The sequence below is a fragment of the Podarcis vaucheri genome (genome assembly GCF_965113315.1).
Source record: "Podarcis vaucheri genome assembly, chromosome: 13".
NCBI classification, from domain to species: Eukaryota; Metazoa; Chordata; class Lepidosauria; order Squamata; family Lacertidae; genus Podarcis; species Podarcis vaucheri.
The window spans coordinates 26,841,363-26,856,413 of NC_138751.1; the positions used below are offsets into that span (position 1 = coordinate 26,841,363).

The following is a 15,051-nucleotide window of genomic DNA, read 5'->3' on the forward strand; positions in this document are numbered from 1 at the left end:
CTGTTTCCAAATAGACAACAAGGATTAACTGCCTTCAAAAAAACCTGGCGAAAAGAGATGTCCGAAACTCAAGTCATATTTCTCACAGGAGGGAGTCTCTTAGCCATGGGGTCACCACAGAAATCATTGTTTATTTTTATATTAAATTTATATCCACCCTTTATCTGAAGATCTCAGGGTCGTTCACAGCATGCAGGATAAAGCGGGTTCTCATTAAAGGAGAGCACGGGTTGCGGATGGGGCCAAACAAGACACCCTCTTGGTTGTCAGGCAGGATAGTCCAAGGGCTTGGTTTAGATTGGTGGATGTAATCACTGGGGTAAAATTGATGTTGTCAATTTAGGGGTGGGATCAGAGGTTATTTAAGCAAGGTCCACAGCTTGTTCCTTTCTCTTTCGCTGTGGACACTGGATCTCCCACCCGCCCTCCCTTGATTGGGCTTCACTTTGACCTTGCTATGCTTGTCATGGGGTCGTTCACATTGGTGCGGGGGCCTGGTAGGAATTTTTCCTTTTGGCTGATTAGTGTGTGCCAATTGGGTTTTGCCTACTGCGTAGCAAATCGTCACAACTTGTAAGGTTGGCGGTTAGGCATTGGTTAAATTGGTTTGTGGAGGGGTATGGATTGGCTGTGCCTGCCCCTCCAATGCTGCTGCTGCATGGGTATTCCATTAAAGGAATTCTGAAGCTTACCATCCCCTTTGTCCAAACCCTGGGGGCAGTGTGCGGGCCGTGTAAGCTTCAAGGAGCATGCGGGGAGTAGCTGAGGGTCTGTGTCGCAGCTCCAGCTGACCCCGATCTTGTTCCTCCGCACTGACTCACGGGAGTCAGTGCTGTCCCCCAAGGCGGGGGGGACAGCTAGTCATAACCAATGCCTAAGCAACCACTCACAATTTGTATGATAATAAAGTTGTGGCCAAAATTATGCCAAAAACCTTAAACAAAAATAATGTGTGATGTGTGAGTTATTGGGTAGGGGTGTCTTGGGGACCTCAGCACGCAAAAGCATGAAAAGCCCTGTCTTAAGTCACTGCCTGTAACATACTTATTGGTGGGACAACCAGAAATCGTAGGTGGTATAACTGTTGAAAGTTGTGTGTGAGAGAGAGAGAGATTCTGTACCTTTTTTTAAAACTAAGGACACCAGGAAAACAGGGGGCATAAACAAGTTGTGGGATAGAGAAGTAGACATCATTTTGGAGAAACAGAGCTTGGCCTACAGTTTGCCTATTACGGTATTGACTCCATTAACTTTATGTGCTTCCACTGTGTTTGTGCTTCATCTGCTTCATCTAATCACCCTATATGTTTGCTTGCATTTCTACTCGCTCCCTGGACAAAGGTGACTCACCAAACAGTTCTGGTCCCATCTATGACCATAATTGAATAGCATTTTGACAGCCACGTTGTTTGGGGATTTGTATTTCCATCCCATATACCCTGTCAGTTTTCTCAGAGGTAGTTCAGATGATATATTTGGGCTGATCTAACACATCACATTGATTGATTAGAAAAGCTCTGCACTTTTTCATGTTTGCTACATTCCTTCTTCATCTTTTATGAGCATCACACACAAAGTATGTGGCTGATACATGAAGAATCCAGCCACTAGTGAATCAAAAGTGCCATGATGTTGGCAGAAGCACCAGCTTATGAGGGTGATGGGGGGGGTGCAATGTCAGGCACATGACATGACATCCTGACATCATGCGTATGACGTCAGGATGTCGGGAGGTGCAGTCGAATGTGGCAGTCCCACAAATCAATGGCCAGCTCCTCCTCCGCCTCTTCTTGACACTAGCACTGACAGGAGGATGCTTCAACCCTTCTTCCCCTCCATGGCAGAAGAAGGAGGAGCCAGCCACTGGGGACATGCTGCACTCGGCTCCACACTTCGGCTCTGTGCTTTTAGGACATCTGGCAGCCATGGCCCTTACCCCAAAAATATAGGGGGGGAGCACTTGTTCCCCAGGAGCCGCCCCCCCCAGATGTAGGGAACAAGGCTACATGCTGCAAATACCTTGAGCTTATGAACTTATATAAATAAGAGCTGTAGATCAAGAATAAAAAATCTTGAATCCTTAATTTCCACAGTTTTGACCATGTGAATGGACGCAGGTTTGAATTTCTTAAAGTACATTCATGCTTCAGAACAGTATAAATTACAATAACGTCTTGTTTACACATTTCATGGTGTGTAGAAGTCAAATAATAAAGTACTGTATAACTCTGAGCTATTATCCTGTCAGCTGCATTTGCGAAGGCATTCTACGAGCCAGTTCCTGAGTATTTAGCTCCCTTGATATCCCTTGTTAGCAGGATAACTTATACATCAAGGCAGTTCAAGCAGCATTGCTCCTCTGAGAATTCTGATGATTTTGGTAAGGCTGCATAAATTTTTCAGCATAACTTCTTGTTGGATTAGCCTTTTCTTTGATCCAACACAGTTCCAAGTTGTCTTCACAGAAGCTCTAAATTAAAAGAAAAACAGAAATTTGACTTGCTCAAAATTTAACCAGAAAGATACCATCCAGCATATGATGAAATATTCACTGAAGTTCACATGTAGATCAGGTACTGGCTTATTTTGTTTATTTCAGGTTTTTTGTTTGTTTTAAAAAATAGAAATGTCCTGCATTAGTTTTAGCACTTTAAAAAGGAAGTATGTTTAAGGGGAAATGTATTTCACATTTTAATCTCTGTGCAATTGGTTTTTATACTTTGTAAACCACTTTATATGCATTAAATGATGTTGATGAGGAAAGTAATGCTAAAATGGGAAATGCACATATAAATTCGCCCCAATTCTGTGAGGTAATTAATCTCTGCACAAGAATATTGGCATACACAGTGAAGCTTTTGAAAACATTTCCTAAATAGTACAAACTCTGCTTTCAAATGTGATGCAAGATTGCTACTCTTTTAGGGGAGATGTTTGCGGATCTTTCAGCTACAGAACTCTGGAAAGGAATCAGTATCTCTCTCTGCTGGAATTAATATCCTTAAATATAACTTTTCATATCACTGCAGAAATTAAAGCCCCCTTGTCTTCTACTTCTGAAACAGTTACCGTATGTTACTGAAATATAGCAGAAATTTTATTTGCAAGTAGTAATAGAGAAAAAACTCGTGCAGTAAGGTGGGAAACGAGGAACTTCACATTCCATTGCATTTCTTAGTTTCAGCTTTTGTATATCTGAAAGAAGATGGTTTCTTCAACAATTATAATATACCTCTAGATTTCAGGAAATGCATTATTTGTCCCACATTTAACAATGTGGAAAGATGGATATTTTAATGAACACAAATCTCAGACAAACTGTATGGCATGTTCAAATTTGAATGATTTTTTTTTTAAAAAAAGAATGCATTTTCATAGAATTAAATAATAATAATCAAGGTTTGGTAAATTCTCATGTGGAAGACTTGCAGCCATAAAATGCAATCAAAATTAATGAACAGAGATTGGGAGAAGAGTTGCTATAGGTGTTATTACATGTAAGGTGCTGTGCTGTTTTTAGTGTAATTACTGGTATGTGCTAAACAGATTTTTTAGATGTATATAAATATATATATTAATGCTATCAATGTTTAATTGATATTTTAACTTGATTTTTTTCTATTTTTAGTGGATGTTGTTTTTATATGTAATCTGCCTTGAGTCCCATCAGGGGGAAAGGTGGGGTATAAATAAACTGATGATGATGTTGCTGGTGATGATATAGCCATCAAAAAATGCGAGAGAACATTCCCATGATTTTTAAGTTATTTATTATATTTGTGAGCTGCTTCATAATTTATGTTGTAATGTAAAATTCAACTTCAATTTTAAGCTTCCGTGACTGGAGACTTTTAAGACTCACTTAATATGAAACAACAAACATTTACAAGAAACAATGTGCAAATAGGATACTGACAGTGCAATCCTATGTTGATTTACTCAGAAATAAGTCCCACTGAATTCATTGGGACTTACTTCCAATGAATGGGACTACAGCCTTGTATAGGATTTCAGCTTTAAAGTTAAATCTGTCCTCTGCCTTCCACATGACACATAATATTGTGGGATGAAAACAGAAGTAGAACTTAACACCACTAAGAGGTGTTACTCTTCTACTGACATGTGCTCAAAGGTCCACTGGTTTTGAAAATCTGCTGTCTGAAAGCACCTCAGGCTTTGTTTAAAATATAATATAAAATATAAGGTTCCTTCAAAAGTGGCATGTAAGATTTGTGCTGATGGCCCATCTCAAATTAATAAGGTACAAGCACAGGACAAGCATTTCAAATGAAGTGAAATATAAGTGATGGGTTGGACTAGGGCCACATTTTATTTAAACTATATCTATAGAGCAAATGAGAAGAATGGGATTCTAACTTCAGCATTGGGTGAGAGAAACCCTGCCAATTCTAAGGGACATAAGAAGGCTAGGCTCCAAAGACTGGGACACACCTTATGGTCAGTAGGGGGATCTTCCTTCCTCACTCCTGGGCTTCAGAACTCTGTGCAGATGTGGCAGGTGAGCTTCAAGAATGCTTCGTATCCAGGAGGTCACTGCAGCCATGGTTAAATGGGTGCAAGGCTTTGGGTACACAATAACCATGAGACAATGGGAACATTTGTGGAAAACAGATTGGAAATTTACAGTTGCTTGCACTTTAAGAGAGAACTTCCTTAAAATGCAACATTGTTGGTATATAACCCCTCGGAAGCTCTCCAAAATGTATAAAAGTGTACCAAGCAATCGTTAGAGGTGTAAAGAAAAACCAGGTAATCTATATCACATGTGGTGGCAATGTAAAGAAATCAAGGTGTTCTGGATATGAATTTGCTGAATTAATTTTTTTTAAAAGGGATACAAGAACGGGAGACGTGAGGAAGTCCGGAAAATAAGCTAATTGAAGATGAGAAATTAAGAAAGAGGGAATTTTTGTTTTTTGTTATTATATGTGTTTTTATCTCTTTTTTCTTTTTCTTTTGATGTGTTTAATGTCTGTATTTTTGTATTGTATTGTTTTTTGTGATTTTGTATTTTCTTTGTCTTTTATTGTGAAAACTTAATAAAATATTTATATATATAAAAAAAAGAAATCAAGGTGTTCTGGGAGGATATCCATTCTGAACTGGAAAAAAATGTTAAAAATATCTTTCAGCAAAAAACCAGAAGCTTACCTGCTAGGAATCATAGATTTGGATATCCCTAAAAAAGCAAAATAACTTTTTCTCTATGCTACAGTTGCAGCAAGAATGCTCATTGAAACAAATTGTAAAAGTGATAAAGTCCCTTCTAGATCAGAGTGGATTCAAAAAGTGACCGAATATGCAGAATTAGACTAGTTATCAGAAAGAATAAAAAATAAATCAAAGGAAGTGTTTACCACAAAATGGGAAGTCTTTAAAATTTATTTGAAAAATAGCAATGACAGTTTGAAGTCTGTAGCAGCATTTGAATAACTTCAGTAGAAGTTTTAAATCTGATGGAAAACCTAGGATAGAATAAGTAACATTAAAGCCAAAATATGCTATAATATGGCACTGAATAACAGATGAGAAATAGAAGTAAGGAGTAGACGGGAAGTCAGCTACATATGAAAAAGTTATTTCTATGTTAAATGTATTGTGAGCAATATTCAATGCATTGGTGTTGCTGCTATTGTTTTGTATTTTTCTTTTCTTCTTTCTTTCTTAGTTGTTAGGTGATGGATATCAGTGTATCTTCATATTTTCTTTTTGTATGTGGTGCATTAAAATGAAACAAAAACTATTTAATTTTTTTAAAAGAATGCTTCACATCCAGTTTAAGGGCCTCACAACAACTGGCCTCTGCAAACTTCCTTCATGGTCAAAGGTGCTCACCTGATACCTTATCTAACCTTGACCTTTCCTGCCACTCCCTGTCAACAATGTGACCAACTTAACCATGAAACAAAATTAATCAAATCAACCTATTTAACAGCATCAACCCCTAAACACCAATTTAGTCCAAAATAATTAAACAAGACGAGACAGATATTTTCTGAAAATTATTCAGGAAATTAAAGGCAAGAATGCTAAAAACTGAAGCATAATTTAGTGCTCTTCTGATGAATCTCCAAATAATTTTGTAACGTAACCAATCTTGGAAGACTCTAGAATGAGCTACAAAGCTTCAGAGTAAAAGAAATTGCGAAACAAGGCAGTTGAGCTCTGTGGATGTCAAAGTGAAAAGGATGCATCATGCCTATTTTTTTCTGTTTTCCCTCTCATCCTTCCTATTTTCTTTTCTATTGCTGTAGATCCATGGACCATAAGAATAAGAGTGTTGTCCGGGAATTCATCCTACTTGGATTTCCAACCACCATGGAACTGCAAGTGCTTCTGTTTGTGATATTCCTTGTGGCCTACATCCTGACACTCATGGAGAACACAATTATCATTGTTGTGATCAAAATCAACCCTCAGCTTAACAAACCTATGTATTTCTTCCTCAGCAACCTCTCCTTCCTGGAGACATGGTACATCTGTGTTATTGTCCCAAAACTATTGGTTAACTGCCTGGTGGAAGACAAGTCCATCTCATTTGAAGGATGCATGACACAGCTCTACTTTTTCAGCTCTCTCATATGTACAGAGTGTATCCTTCTTGCTGTAATGGCATATGATAGATATGTGGCCATCTGCAATCCACTGCGCTATCCAACCATCATGACCCAGCGCCTTTGCTTGCAGTTAGCTGTGGGTTCGTGGCTAACTGGCTTCTTCGCCTCAATGCTGAAGGTTGTATTTATATCTCGCCTACCCTTTTGTGGCCCTAACATCATCAACCACTTCTTCTGTGACATTTCACCTTTGCTAAATATGGCATGTGAGGATATGACAGTGGCTGAAATAGTGGACTTTGTCTTGGCACTGATAATTCTGCTGGTCCCACTCTCAGTTACAACACTTTCCTATGTGTGTATCATTGGTACCATTTTGCGTATCCCAACTGTCCAAGGCAGGAAGAAGGCCTTCTCTACTTGTGCTGCTCACCTCACTGTGGTCACCATCTTCTTCTCAGCCACTCTCTTCATGTATGCAAGACCAAAGAGGATCCACCCTTTTGATCTAAACAAATTGGTTTCTGTCATATACACCATTGTCACTCCAATGCTGAACCCATTCATTTACTGTCTGAGAAATCAAGAGGTCAAGGGAGCTTTAAGAAAAGCTTTCTGTAGCACAAGTGCCCTCCCCAAAATCTCAGCACCCCTCACTAATGCTGAATGGCACAGATAGATTTATTTATTTTTTTCTCATTGAGAAATATCCTTGGACCTTTTCAATTTTCATTTGCTGGAAGAAGTATGTCGGAGAGAGTGTCATACCCATCAACTGTCCCTGAAAAACTGGGACATCCCATTTTCCTCCAGAAGAGCATGTGGCCATTTTGGGCGCCACACTCTTGTGCAATTTAGAGCCAAGATCTCCTCCAGCCAAACAACATTTTTTCTAGTCCACAATCTCACACAGTGCCCCCAAATGTGTGTTTTTTCAGGTCCATGATCTCACTCAGTGCATTTTGGGGTGCTGTGCCTGAAAATAATAATTTTTCCAGGTCCATGACTGAGTGCAGACCCAGGAGATGTCCCAGTTTGGGGCCATGTTGCATTGGAGAGTATGATATGTGTGAAAAAGCATTCTTAGATAACATTTTTTCTCCCAATTTATTTTGATGTCTGAGGCAGAAAGCCCAAATATCCTTCCTTTAGTGAAGATTAAATAATCAATTTCTATTTTGATAAGAACCAAATAAATATTCAAAAGTTGATGACAATGAACACATACATGTTCATTTTTACGTGATGGGAAAAGGGTAAATTGTAACCCTTTGCCCACCATCTACAGAATTGAGTAGCATAACCAACCACTTTTTCTTTTTATTATTATCTAGAATTAGTTCTTGTCACTTGCATCATGTCAGGAACATGATTAAGTTCTATTGTGTTAGGGATGAGCATAGCTCCTTTATTTAGATTCTTATTGTGCTATGAGCATGTTCTTCCCTGTGTGCTCCTCCTGCTGAAGCTTAAGTAGGAGCCTCTTTCTGTAATTTATGAACATGGTACGGACATATCTAGTAGGAAAAGAAATGGAGAGGGGAATTGTTCCATCTGCAGTTTAAAACAAAGAGGCTTTTGCTGGTCCCAGACTTGTAAACATCTATCAAGCAAGTTATGTACTTCTCTAAATTTAGAAATACAGTCTCAGGTTTGTTTGTTTTTTAAAGCATACAAAAATGTGTATTTTAGTGGGAGGGTGTATACAAAATAAATACTTTAGAGAAAAGTGTGTGCAAACTGTATTTGTGTGTGTGTGAACGTGCGCATGTGTACATAAAAACACTTAAAAAGCATCCACAAAATCTAGGACTGGACAGACCTATGGTAGAGCACATTTGAAACGGGCATGAAACAAAAATAGGCTGAAGGAGAAATGAATTCACTGTTCCTGTCAGTGGGTGTTGGGTGTTGGTTTTATCTGCTTATATAGTATTTTTCTGATGCAAAATTCCACAAACGGGTAACCACCAAAGAAAAGGCCCATTCTTGCCTTGCCACCCTCTGGACTTCTCATGGAGAAGGTGCATGAAAAAGGGCCTCAGATGACTATAATAGGGTCCAGGTCAGTTCATGGGGGAGAGGTGGTCCTTGAGGTATTGCAATCCTGAACCATTTAAGGTTTATAGGTCAAAACCAGCACTTAGAATTCGGCCCAGAAACTAATCAGCAGCCAGTGCAGTTGGGCCAGAATCAGTGTAATATGCTCACACCATCTTGCATTCAGCCAGATCTTTCCTCCCCTTGTATGAGAGCCATCTCCCAGCTTGTTTCCTTGCCCTAAACTCTGGAGTATAATAGGGAGTGGGTGCTCAGGAATGATTGTGTCAATGGCCCGATATTCCAGAGGTTGGCCAGGATTCCAACAGTAGTGCCAGTCATATCAGCCAGAAAATCCCCCAGTCTCATCTGGAAGCCTACTGGATCCACTGGCCTCTGAGAGCAGTCCATCCATTTAGGTCCTCTGCCTATGCAAAGGGGAAAAGGTGCAGGAAGCCTAAGGCTCAACAGGAAATGATCTGACCATGGCAAGGGACTGATGTCAATGTTCCCCACTTTCAGATCTCCCTCTAGCTGCCCAGTTGACCAAAAAGGTCCAGAGTGTGGCCTGCCACTTGTGTTGGGCAAGTGACATGTTGGGACAGTCCCATCGTCATCATAGCAGCCATTAAGTCCTGAGCCACTACAGAGCCAGCTGCCTCGTCATGGATGTTAAAGTCCCCCAGAACCAGCAGAACTCAACACCACCTCTGAGACCAGCTTTGTCAGCACAGGCAGGAAAACTGCTGGGCAGTGAGTTGACCAATACACCAGCATAATCCATAATCTGTCCTAATTGCTCAATATCAGGAACACACATGCTAGGTTCCCCCTGCCTGCTCCTAAACTGGACAGGGAGCCTGGTGGGAGAGATGGAATCTCTATAGACTACAGCAACTCCCCTTCCCCAACCCTGAAGCTGCACTGAGTACTCAGGGGGGCACAGCTCAGTAAGACTAACTCCACCCTGCTCACCCACCAGATCTCACTGACAGAGTAGATAACACTTCTCATTCATAATCAGATTATGTGCAAGGGAGCTTAATCTAGTTTAGTATTTTATACCTTGACTAGCAGCTAGGAATGAGGGAATACATAAAATTCAGTTTCTACCAGTTTCTCATTTTCTCCAAACTTTGATTTTGTTATGCAGATAGTCACATCAGTTTTTGATGGAAAAACAACAACAGTGCCTCATGAAAATTCACCAGCATGGTAGCATAAATCTCTCCCCATATAATTGTTATATGTGATTTTCTCAAATACAGACTTATTTCCCTGTGCAATAATGCATTTTTGTTTACATTCTTATACTGATTTATATGTATACTTTGCATATAAGACTGAAGGCTCTCCCAGCCTCACCTGGTGATGCCAGGGATTGAACCTGGGACCTTCTGCATGCAAAGGAGATGCTCTGCGCTACAGGTAGAAGACAGAAGGTGCTTCTCAAAATGTATTTGGTGAGCAAATGCCAGTTTGTCATTTGAAAACACCAACTACATGAACTTTGAAAAAGAATTAAATATCTTCATTTGTTAAATTTTCTGCACACCATATTGTGTAGCGCTCTCTTCACTTCTTCGTTACGGAGGCTGTAGATGATGGGGTTTAACATGGGTATCACAATAAAGTAAATGACAGAGGGAGCCATTTCCTGATCCTGAGAGTTCTCTGAGGTTGGCTTCAAGTACCTGAAGAAAATTGTTCCATAGTACAGCACAACAACTGTCACGTGAGATGTGCAAGTGGAAAAAGCCTTGTGTTTCCCTTCTATGGAGCGTATCCTCAAGACAGCGGAGATGATGTGAATATAGGAAGCCAGTGTTATGAAGAGAGCCCCCATCCCTAAAAATGAACCAAGGGTGAAAATCACCATTTGGTTTGCAAAAGTGCTGCTACAGGAAAGTTTGAACAGTTGTGGGGCTTCACAGCTGAAGTGATGGATTACATTGGCCCTGCAGAAATGCAGAGTTGTTAGCAGAAGGGTGTTCAGTAGAGCATAGAGAAAGCCAGTGAGCAACACACTGCACACCAGCTGCGAACAGACCCGTTTGCTCATCATCACGTTATAATGCAAGGGGTGACAGATGGCTGTGTACCGATTATACGCCATCACAGAGAGGAGGAGACCCTCTCCCACTGAAAGTGCCATGACAAAGAAGACCTGGGTAAAACAACAATCAACCGTGATTGCTTTTCTGGCTGAAAGGAAGTCTTCTAACATTTTAGGAACTGGGAACTGTAACAGAAGAAAAAGCAATATCAAGGGACGCCAAATGAGAAAGGAAGACATACATGGGAGTGTGAAGATTAGCATCCATTCTTATAGCCAAAATGATGGCTAGGTTGCCAGACAGAGTTATCAAATAAATCAACAGGAAGATTGCAAAGAGTAAGATCTGGAGCTTTGGATCACTGGAGAAGCCTAAGAGGATGAACTCAGTGATGTGGGTTTGATTATCCATATGTGTTTCCTCCTGTAGAAAGCACAGAAAAAACCCCCAAAACAAAAAAGTGTTTTATATGTGTTTTGTAAGATTTGAAGAAACTTTCCCCCAGTCCAACTGGGAGACATAGATAATTTATGCATGGGTCACATCCACGTCAGGGCAAAAAGTCCTAACATTAATATATACCAATGGGGCCTAAGCTGGCAGTGACTAACCAGGAAATAATCTACCATCATAGCTGAGATATGTGTCATGAAGAAAACATTTACTCAGCATGCAATAGCTGTGGGGGAAATGTGAGTCACCGGGGGGGGGCATTTTTTGTGAATGTATAAACTACAGTGGAAGACTCCAAAGGTGATGTGTAATTTAGAATAATAAAACCAACAAATAAGAACAATGCAACCATAAAAGCAGTTTTGAAAACTCCTTGACTAACATCACCAAAGGACCCATTCCAATCCAGCTTCCGCTCTGGTCATGGGACCGAGACGACTCCGGTCGCCCTAACAGATGATCTCCGTAGGCAGCTGGATCAAGGCGGGTCGGGGCTGCTGATTCTTTTAGACCTGTCAGCAGCCTTCGACATGGTCAATCACGAACTCCTGGACCCCTGCCTCACCGACGTGGGGATCCAGGGCACATTCCTTCAATAGCTGCGCTCGTTTCTCTCTGGTCGGGGACAGAGGGTGGCGCTTGGGGGGGAAACTGTCGTCGCGCCACTCCTTGGTGTGTGGAGTGCCGCAGGGTGCGATAGTCTCCCCGATGCTTTTCAACATCTTTATGCACCCCCTCGCCCAGCTTGTCCGGAGTTTTGGGTTGGGCTGCCATTAGTATGCTGATGACACCAAACTCTATCTGTTGATGGATGGCCATCCTGACTCAGCCCCAGACACACTGATCAGACGTTTGAAAGCTGTGGCTGGATGGTTACATGGGAGCCTGTTGAAGTTAAATCCTTCGAAGACAGAGGCCCTTTGGCTGGGTCGACATGATATGGGATTGGGGGGGGGGGCAGCTCCCATCTCTTGCAGGGGCGCAATTAGTGCCAGCACTGTCCGTTAAAAGTTTGTGTTTAATCTTCACACTTCCCTTTCCATGGAGACGCAGATTGCAGCTATAACAAAGGCAACATTTTTTCATCTCCGGCAAGCTAAGCAGTTGGCTCCTTACCTCTCTTGCCCTGACCTAACCACTGTGATCCATGCAACAGTCACCTCCAGACTGGATTATTGTAACTTGCTCTACATGGGGATGCCCTTGGGACTGACCCAGAAACTCCAGCGGGTGCAGAATGCCGCGGCGAGACTCCTTATGGGGTCCTCGCTGCGGGATCACATTCACCCAGTGCTATACCAGCTGCACTGGCTCCCAGTGGAGTACAGGATCAGGTTTAAGGTGCTGGTTTTAACCTTCGAAGCCCTTGTACCTACAGGACTGCCTCCCCTGGTATGCTCCAGAACTCTTGCCCAATGGTTGCCATTAATCTGATTTGAACTGATTTTATAATGAAATGATTTTAGAATGTTGTATCATTTTACTGTTGTTATCTGCTCTGGGCCCGGCTTTGGCTGGGGAGGGCAGGATATAAATAAATTATTATTATTATTATTATTATTATTATTATTATTATTATTATTAGTGTACTCTTAAGGGTAATTCTCACACGTTGTTGCATATAAAAGTAACCTATGGTTTGTACAGGTTCTGGGGTGGGAGCACTTGCAGCAGATAAAGCTCAGGAAAAGTCATAAAGATAAAATTAAATTCATCTGCGAAACAAACAAGAATGCCTGTGCAATTTTTTAAAATGTTTGCCAGACCCTAAGGAGAAAAAAAAAAACAGGCTTGGAACCAAGCAAACTTTTCCAAGGAGAGCTTTCCACATGTGGATTTCATGGTCAGACAGAAACCTGGCCAACTGAGATAATATGCACACACGGGTGTGTTTGGACGGGATCGGATGGAGAATAATGCTGATGAGGAATAAAGGGTTGAGGCAGGTTAAGGAAATAGGAGGAGGTCCTTCAGATTCTGCACGATTGAAAAATGTGCAGAAAAGGGCAACAAAAATAATCAAGCAACTGAAACTCCATGAAGCATTTGAGTTTGCTTCCTTGTTTTTAGTTAGCAAAATATGACTTACCTATCAATCTATCACACTATGTAACTCAGGGGTAGTCAACTTTTAATACCTACTAATGCATCTTTCTTGATGGTAAAATTTCCTTACTGCCCACCAGTGCTCGATGGAAGGAGGATTCAGCTTGTGCCCTAGAAGCCCCTATCACCCACCTAGAATCCTGAAATGCCCACTAGTGGGTGGTTGGGACCAGGTTGACAACCCCTGGTGTAACCAGATATTAATTCAGATACATACCACTAGATAAAGCTTTATTACGGTATTTCTGCTTTTTCTTACAACCATCTTGACATCATTACAGTTAGAGATGAAGAATTGGCTTCCCTGTGCTTTCTTTGAAGAAGGTTTCTTCTGAAGAAGCTTTCTTCAGGTTTTTTGTTTCCTTAAGCTTAGCTGTGGTCCTATAGGATTAGCTTCATAACCTAACTATAGGACACAGGGGTAGCAATCCCCAGGGTTCTACAGTGAGCACCATATATTCTGTACCCTTTACCCAAAGACGTCACTGCAAATGTGCACTGTTACTATGTATTATTTCCCTCCTGCAATTTTCTAAAAAAATGTGAGCAATTCTCAGGAGCAAAACACAGATAAGATTCTCCCTTACCCTTCCCTCGTACATTATATAGGGATGTTTTCATTTGCTATCAAATTATGCTCAAAAAAAATTTGTGAATAAGAAAACAATTCAATTGTTTTAAAATTTGAGTAATAATTTGAAAAATCCCCCTTTGGTTGCATAGCCCCATTGGCAGGTGATAAAGTTGAGGAAGGGTTATGTTTTGCTTTTGCTTTTTTTCCAGCTGGGGGTCTTTACAGAAGTCTTCATTGGATTTTGTGGGAAGAGGTAAAAATGCCCTCAAAATATTGTATTACTTTTCAAGGGATGGGAATCACCAAACTTTCAGGTCAGATGTGGATCTTTGCCTCTGCCTGTTATGTTTCTGAAGGCTGACTTGCTTCAGATAGAAGTTGGTCATTTATTGCCACTGGTGCAATGCTATGAGATGGTTTTTCCAACAATGATCCTTACTGCTCAATTCCTTTTTATGCTGAGAGGCCTATTCAGTCATTTATTTATTTTTAGATGAGCCTATGTTTTTATGGTATCTTATACTCCATTGATTTTGTATACATTGTATATGTATACAAAAGCATCAGGGTTGCAGGTTTTCCCACATTTGTGATAAATGTTTTGGGAGCCAATCCACCGCTTCCTGTGGAGTTAAGCGGCCTTTTCGTGGGGCAAGGACAGGTTCTCAGCAGGATCAGAAAGGATCCTCTCCTTTAGCAGCCTGTGTTGTTAAGTGAGGGCTTATTGACCCTAGCTCACTCATACTCCCATTATGTTGCCTGCCTTGAGGGCGGGGATGCACAGGTATCCTGATACAGCTTCTGCTTCCTATTTGGCTTGGATTTTCTCAGGGCTTTCGTATCCCAGTGGTGTTCCCACCTAGGCTACCAAAGTTGAAAATCAAAAATCTGTCAGGGAGTTGGCTGATGTTGCTAGGAAAAAGATCAGGGAGCAATTGACTTTGGGTAAAAGGCTGGCCCATTTGCGCACCCTCCTTACCTAGATTTGCACCTTTCTCCTTTGGGTGTGTTGCCTCAAAAGGCCCCAGGTGAATTTCGCTTAATTCACAATTTATCTTACCCGCAGGGTTCATCAGTAAATGATGCCATCCCTCCTGACTTGTGTTCTGTTAAGTATGCCACCTTTGACCAAGCAGTCAAGTTGATCAGGAGCTTTGGGAAGGGTGCACTTTTGGCAAAGTGTGATGTAGAAGCTGTCTTCCATTTACTTCCCGTTCATCCACATGATTTTAAGTTGCTGGGG

At 41.1% G+C, this 15,051-nt stretch overlaps 2 protein-coding genes and 1 pseudogene across 3 annotated transcripts in view; 1 reads left to right on the forward strand and 2 right to left on the reverse strand.

The window, feature by feature from the left end:
• The window catches only part of LOC309516597 (vomeronasal type-2 receptor 26-like), a gene marked incomplete at both ends in the record, with an annotated part of 367,451 nt that overhangs the window by 148,771 nt on the left and 203,629 nt on the right, over positions 1–15,051 (reverse strand). The gene's annotated exons all lie outside the window — the stretch shown is intronic.
• Positions 6,280–7,257, forward strand: LOC309517511 (olfactory receptor 6B1-like; the record flags this gene model as incomplete). The annotated part of the gene is made up of 1 exon (XM_082196740.1): positions 6,280–7,257. One exon carries the CDS (start codon positions 6,280–6,282, stop codon positions 7,255–7,257), a length of 978 nt encoding a protein of 325 aa, XP_082052866.1.
• On the reverse strand, positions 10,150–11,086 carry LOC309517512 (olfactory receptor 5F1-like; annotated as a pseudogene). The gene has a single exon. The product of its transcript is annotated as an olfactory receptor 5F1-like (transcript).